The sequence below is a fragment of the Coregonus lavaretus genome (genome assembly GCF_964263955.1).
Source record: "Coregonus lavaretus genome assembly, contig: HAP1_SCAFFOLD_357, whole genome shotgun sequence".
NCBI classification, from domain to species: domain Eukaryota; kingdom Metazoa; phylum Chordata; class Actinopteri; order Salmoniformes; family Salmonidae; genus Coregonus; species Coregonus lavaretus.
In genome coordinates, this window is record NW_028157485.1 from 210529 (window position 1) to 218028 (window position 7500).

Below are 7500 nucleotides of genomic sequence, written 5' to 3' on the forward strand. Positions count from 1 at the left end.
AGGGCATTATCACTTAAATATATCCTCCAATCACCGGCTTCGAGGGCATTATCACTTAAATATATCCTCCAATCACCGGCTTCGAGGGCATTATCACTTAAATATATCCTCCAATCACCGGCTTCGAGGGCATTATCACTTAAATATATCCTGCAATCACCGGCTTCGAGGGCATTATCACTTAAATATATCCTCCAATCACCGGCTTCGAGGGCATTATCAATTAAATATATCCTCCAATCACCAGCTTCGAGGGCATTATCACTTAAATATATCCTCCAATCACTGGCTTCGAGGGCATTATCACTTAAATATATCCTCCAATCACCGGCTTCGAGGGCATTATCACTTAAATATATCCTCCAATCACCGGCTTCGAGGGCATTATCACTTAAATATATCCTCCAAACACCGGCTTCAAGGGCATTATCTCTTAAATATATCCTCCAAACACAGGCTTTGAGGGCATTATCACTTAAATATATCCTCCAAACACCGGCTTCAAGGGCATTATCTCTTAAATATATCCTCCAAACACCGGCTTCGAGGGCATTATCACTTAAATATATCCTCCAATCACCGGCTTCAAGGGCATTATCACTTAAATATACAGTGGGGGAAAAAAGTATTTAGTCAGCCACCAATTGTGCAAGTTCTCCCACTTAAAAAGATGAGAGAGGCCTGTAATATTCATCATAGGTACACGTCAACTATGACAGACAAATTGAGAAAAGAAAATCCAGAAAATCACATTGTAGGATTTTTTATGAATTTATTTGCAAATTATGGTGGAAAATAAGTATTTGGTCACCTACAAACAAGCAAGATTTCTGGCTCTCACAGACCTGTAACTTCTTCTTTAAGAGGCTCCTCTGTCCTCCACTCGTTACCTGTATTAATGGCACCTGTTTGAACTTGTTATCAGTATAAAAGACACCTGTCCACAACCTCAAACAGTCACACTCCAAACTCCACTATGGCCAAGACCAAAGAGCTGTCAAAGGACACCAGAAACAAAATTGTAGACCTGCACCAGGCTGGAATACTGAATCTGCAATAGGTAAGCAGCTTGGTTTGAATAAATCAACTGTGGGAGCAATTATTAGGAAATGGAAGACATACAAGACCACTGATAATCTCCCTCGATCTGGGGCTCCACGCAAGATCTCACCCCGTGGGGTCAAAATGATCACAAGAACGGTGAGCAAAAATCCCAGAACCACACGGGGGGACCTAGTGAATGACCTGCAGAGAGCTGGGACCAAAGTAACAAAGCCTACCATCAGTAACACACTACGCCGCCAGGGACTCAAATCCTGCAGTGCCAGACGTGTCCCCCTGCTTAAGCTAGTACATGTCCAGGCCCGTCTGAAGTTTGCTAGAGTGCATTTGGATGATCCAGAAGAGGATTGGGAGAATGTCATATGGTCAGATGAAACCAAAATATAACTTTTTGGTAAAAACTCAACTCGTCGTGTTTGGAGGACAAAGAATGCTGAGTTGCATGCAATGAACACCATACCTACTGTGAAGCATGGGGGTGGAAACATCATGCTTTGGGGCTGTTTTTCTGCAAAGGGACCAGGACGACTGATCCGTGTAAAGGAAAGAATGAATGGGGCCATGTATCGTGAGATTTTGAGTGAAAACCTCCTTCCATGAGCAAGGGCATTGAAGATGAAACATGGCTGGGTCTTTCAGCATGACAATGATCCCAAACACACCGCCCGGGCAGCGAAGGAGTGGCTTCGTAAGAAGCATTTCAAGGTCCTGGAGTGGCCTAGCCAGTCTCCAGATCTCAACCCCATAGAAAATCTTTGGAGGGAGTTGAAAGTCCGTGTTGCCCAGCGACAGCCCCAAAACATCACTGCTCTAGAGGAGATCTGCATGGAGGAATGGGCCAAAATACCAGCAACAGTGTGTGAAAACCTTGTGAAGACTTACAGAAAACGTTTGACCTGTGTCATTGCCAACAAAGGGTATATAACAAAGTATTGAGAAACTTTTGTTATTGACCAAATACTTATTTTCCACCATAATTTGCAAATAAAATCATTAAAAATCCTACAATGTGATTTTCTGGAGAAAAAAATTCTCATTTTGTCTGTCATAGTTGACGTGTACCTATGATGAAAATTACAGGCCTCTCTCATCTTTTTAAGTGGGAGAACTTGCACAATTGGTGGCTGACTAAATACTTTTTTGTATATACAGTAAACTACTACTACTACTATATACAGTATACTACTACTACACACTACTATATACAGTATACTACTACTACTATATACAGTAAACTACTACTACACACTACTATATACAGTATACTACTACTACACACTACTATATACAGTATACTACTACTACACACTACTATATACAGTATACTACTACTACTATATACAGTATACTACTACTACACACTACTATATACAGTATATTACTACTACTATATACAGTATACTACTACTACACACTACTATATACAGTATATTACTACTACTATATACAGTATACTACTACTACTACTGTTAACCTATAAAGCGTTACATGGGCTTGCTCCTACCTATCTTTCCGAGTTGGTCCTGCCGTACATACCAATACGTACGCTACGGTCACAAGACGCAGGCCTCCTAATTGTCCCTAGAATTTCTAAGCAAACAGCGGGAGGCAGGGCTTTCTCCTATAGATCTCCATTTTTATGGAACAGTCTGCCTACCCATGTGAGAGACGCAGACTCGGTCTCAACCTTTAAGTCTTTACTGAAGACTTATCTCTTCAGTAGGTCATATGATTGAGTGTAGTCTGGCCCAGGAGTGTGAAGGTGAACGGAAAGGCTGGAGCAACGAACAGCCCTTGCTGTCTCTGCCAGGCCGGTTCCCCTCTCCACTGGGGTTCTCTGCCTCTAACCCTGTTGCAGGGGCTGAGTCACTGGCTTGCTGGTGCTCTTTCATGCCGTCCCTGGGAGGGGTGCGTCACTTGAGTGGGTTGAGTTACTGACGTGATCTTCCTGTCTGGGTTGGCGCCCCCCCCTTGGTTTGTGCTGTGGTGGAGACCTCTGTGGGCTATACTCGGCCTTGTCTCAGGATTGTAAGTTGGTGGTTGGGGATATCCCTCTAGTGGTGCGGGGGCTGTGCTTTGGCGGAGTGGGTGGGGTTATATCCTTCCTGTTTGGCCCTGTCCGGGGGTTTCTTCGGATGGGGCCACAGTGTCTCCGGACCGCTCCTGTCTCAGCCTCCAGTATTTATGCTGCAGTAGTTTATGTGTCGGGGGGCTGGGGTTAGTTGGTTATACCTGGAGTACTTCTCCTGTCTTATCCAGTGTCCTGTGTGAATTTAAGTATGCTCTCTCTAATTCTCTCGTTCTCTCTTTCTCTCTGAGAACCTGAGCCCTAGGACCATACGTCAGGACTACCGGGCATGATGACACCTTGCTGTCCCCAGTCCGCCTGGCCTTGCTGCTATTCCAGTTTCAACTGTTCTGCCTGCGGCTACGAAACCCCTACCTGTCCCAGACCTGCTGTTTTCAACTCTTAATGATCGGCTATGAAAAGCCAACTGAGATTTATTCCTGATTATTATTTGACCATGCTTGTCACTTATGAACATTTTTGAACATCTTGGCATGGTTCTGTTATAATCTCCACCCGGCACAGCCAGAAGAGGACTGGCCACCCCTCATAGCCTGGTTCCTCTCTAGGTTTCTTCCTAGGTTTTCGCCTTTCTAGGGAGTTTTTCCTAGCCACCGTGCTTCTACACCTGCATTACTAGCTGTTTGGGGTTTTAGGCTGGGTTTCTGTACAGCACTTCGAGATATTAGCTGATGTAAGAAGGGCTATATAAAATAAAATTGATTGATTGATTGATACTATATACAGTATACTACTACTACTATATACAGTACACTACTACTACACACTACTATATACAGTATACTACTACTACTATATACAGTATACTACTACTACTATATACAGTATATTACTACTACTATATACAGTATACTACTACTACACACTACTATATACAGTATATTACTACTACTATATACAGTATACTACTACTACTATATACTACTACTACACACTACTGTTTACAGTTTATTACTACTAATTTATACACTATACTACTACTATATACTACTACTACACACTACTGTATACAGTATATTACTACTACTATATACAGTATACTACTACTACACACTACTATATACAGTAAACTACTACTACACACTACTCTATATAGTATATTACTACTACTATATACAGTATACTACTACTACACACTACTATATACAGTATACTACTACTACTATATACTACTACTACACACTACTATATACAGTATACTACTACTACACACTACTATATACAGTATACTACTACTACACACTACTATATACAGTATACTACTACTACTATATACTACTACACACTACTATATACAGTATACTACTACTACACACTACTATATATAGTATATTACTACTACTATATACAGTATACTACTACTACTATATACAGTATACTACTACTACACACTACTATATACAGTATATTACTACTACACACTACTATATAAAGTATACTACTACTACACACTACTATATACAGTACACTACTACTACACACTACTATATACAGTATATTACTACTACACACTACTATATACAGTATACTACTACTACACACTACTATATACAGTATACTACTACTACACACTACTATATACAGTATACTACTACTACACACTACTATATACAGTATACTACTACACACTACTATATACAGTATACTACTACTACACACTACTATATACAGTATACTACTACTACACACTACTATATACAGTATACTACTACTACACACTACTATATACAGTATACTACTACTACACACTACTATATACAGTATACTACTACTACTATATACAGTATACTACTACTACACACTACTATATACAGTATATTACTACTACACACTACTATATACAGTATACTACTACTACACACTACTATATACAGTATACTACTACTACACACTACTGTATACAGTATATTACTACTACTATATACAGTATACTACCACTACACACTACTGTATACAGTATACTACTACTACTATATACAGTACACTACTACTACACACTACTATATACAGTACACTACTACTACACACTACTATATACAGTATACTACTACTACACACTACTATATACAGTACACTGTTCAGCAGCAGATTTGTCCAGTTTTCCAAGGTTTTCCTTGGTTTGGGCATTGACAAGTGTGTGTGTGTGTGTGTGTGTGTGTGTTGTGCGTGTGTGTTGTGCGTGTGTGTGTGTATGTGTGTGTGTGTGTGTGTGTATGTGTGTGTGTGTGTGTGTGTGTGTGTGTGTGTGTGTGTGGTGTGTGTGTTGTGCGTGTGTGTTGTGTGTATGTAGGTATTGTTCATCTTGATAGATGTAACGGGACCAGTCAGTCATGTCCTGAAGTACTTTGGTCTTTCGGAGGGCGACGCCCCCACTGTACGCATCATCAACACCGACACCGTCAAGAAGTTCGCTCTAATTGGACAGATAACGGCTGCCACGCTCCAAACGTTCTGTCAGGGAGTTCTGGACGGAACCGTGAAGGTAAACAACCACCCGACCAATCACATCACTCCTACCCCTACAGCTAGCTAATCACATAACGCCTACTACTCGAGCTAGCCAATCACAACACTCCTACTACTAGAGCTGGCCAATCACATCACTCACACTACTAGAGCTAGCCAATCACATCACTCCTACTACTAGAGCTAGCCAATCACATCACTCACACTACTCGAGCTAGCCAATCACAACACTCCTACTACTAGAGCTAGCCAATCACATCACTCCTACTACTAGAGCTAGCCAATCACATCACTCCTACTACTCGAGCTAGCCAATCACATCACTCACACTACTAGAGCTAGCCAATCACAACACTCCTACTACTAGAGCTAGCCAATCACATCACTCCTACTACTAGAGCTAGCCAATCACATCACTCCTACTACTCGAGCTAGCCAATCACAACACTCCTACTACTAGAGCTAGCCAATCACATGACTCCCACCACTACAGCCAGCCAACCAGTTCACGCGTACCCTTACAGCCACACAGGGTTTAAAGTCAGGGGCTAGAGGTCAGAGGTCAGAGGTTAAAGGTTAGAGGTCAGGGGCTAGAGGTCAGAGGTTAAAGGTCAGAGGTCAGAGTATAACTGTGTGTTGTGGTTCCAGTCCCACCTGCTGAGTGAGGAGGTGCCAGAGGACTGGGATAAAGGACCCGTTAAAGTTCTGGTCGGGAAGAACTTTGAGGCTGTCACTCTCGACAAAAACAAGAATGTCTTCGTAGAGTTCTGTAAGTCAACTATTCCAACCCAGCTGTATCAATCATCAGCAGTTCAACTTTCAAGGCGTGGCATAAGAAATCCCAGCCTCTCTGTACTACAGATAACGGCTAAAATAAAGGAAACGCTTGAGTAAATGAGGGATACAAAGTATATTGAAAGCAGGCGCTTCCACACAGGTGTGGTTCCTGAGTTAATTAAACAATTAACATCCCATCATACTTAGGGCCATATATAAGAATGCAGGGCAGGCCAATAGTTTGGCTACCGTGGCTATGCCCCAATAGGATGACAACGCCCCCATCCACAGGGTACGAGTGGTCCCTGAATGGTTTGATGAGCATGAAAATGATGTAAATCATGTGCCATGGCCGTCTCAGTCACCAGATCTCAACCCAATTGAACACTTATGGGAGATTCTGGAAGGGCGCCTGAGTCAGTGTTTTCCAACATCATCAACAAAACACACCATTTTTTTGAATTTCTCGTGGAAGAATGGTCTCGCATCCCTCCAGTAGAGTTCCAGACACTTGTAGAATCTACGCCAAGGCTCACTGAAGCTGTTCTGGCTGCTGGTGGCCCAACGCCATATTAAGACACTTTATCTTGGTGGTTCCTTTATTTAGCCAGTTACCTGTAGCTAGTAGCTAGCTAAGTGTAAGTTGAGCTAGCTAACTAGCTAGCTAATGTTAGCTAAAGCTAGCGTGTGTGTGTGTGTGTGTGTATATACAGTACCAGCTAGCTAGCTAACGTTAGCTAAAGCTAGTGTGTGTGTGTATTTACAGTACCAGCTAGCTAGCTAACGTTAGCTAAAGCTAGCGTGTGTGTGTGTGTATATACAGTACCAGCTAGCTAGCTAACGTTAGCTAAAGCTAGTGTGTGTGTGTGTGTGTATATACAGTACCAGCTAGCTAGCTAACGTTAGCTAAAGCTAGCGTGTGTGTGTGTATATACAGTACCAACTAGCTAGCTAACGTTAGCTAAAGCTAGCGTGTGTGTGTGTATATACAGTACCAGCTAGCTAGCTAACGTTAGCTAAAGCTAGCGTGTGTGTGTGTAGATACAGTACCAGCTAGCTAGCTAACGTTAGCTAAAGCTAGTGTGTGTGTGTGTGTGTAGATACAG

The 7500-nt window shown here is 41.9% G+C and overlaps 1 protein-coding gene across 1 annotated transcript in view; it reads left to right on the forward strand.

Moving 5' to 3' along the window:
* LOC311125385 (protein disulfide-isomerase A2-like) overlaps nucleotides 1–7500 on the forward strand; it is a 23208-nt gene that overhangs the window by 13996 nt on the left and 1712 nt on the right. The window contains exons 7-8 of the mRNA XM_084199432.1: nucleotides 5442–5633; nucleotides 6266–6386. Coding sequence (XP_084055558.1) covers nucleotides 5442–5633; nucleotides 6266–6386 — 313 coding nt within the window. The remainder of the gene's footprint in view (nucleotides 1–5441; nucleotides 5634–6265; nucleotides 6387–7500) is intronic.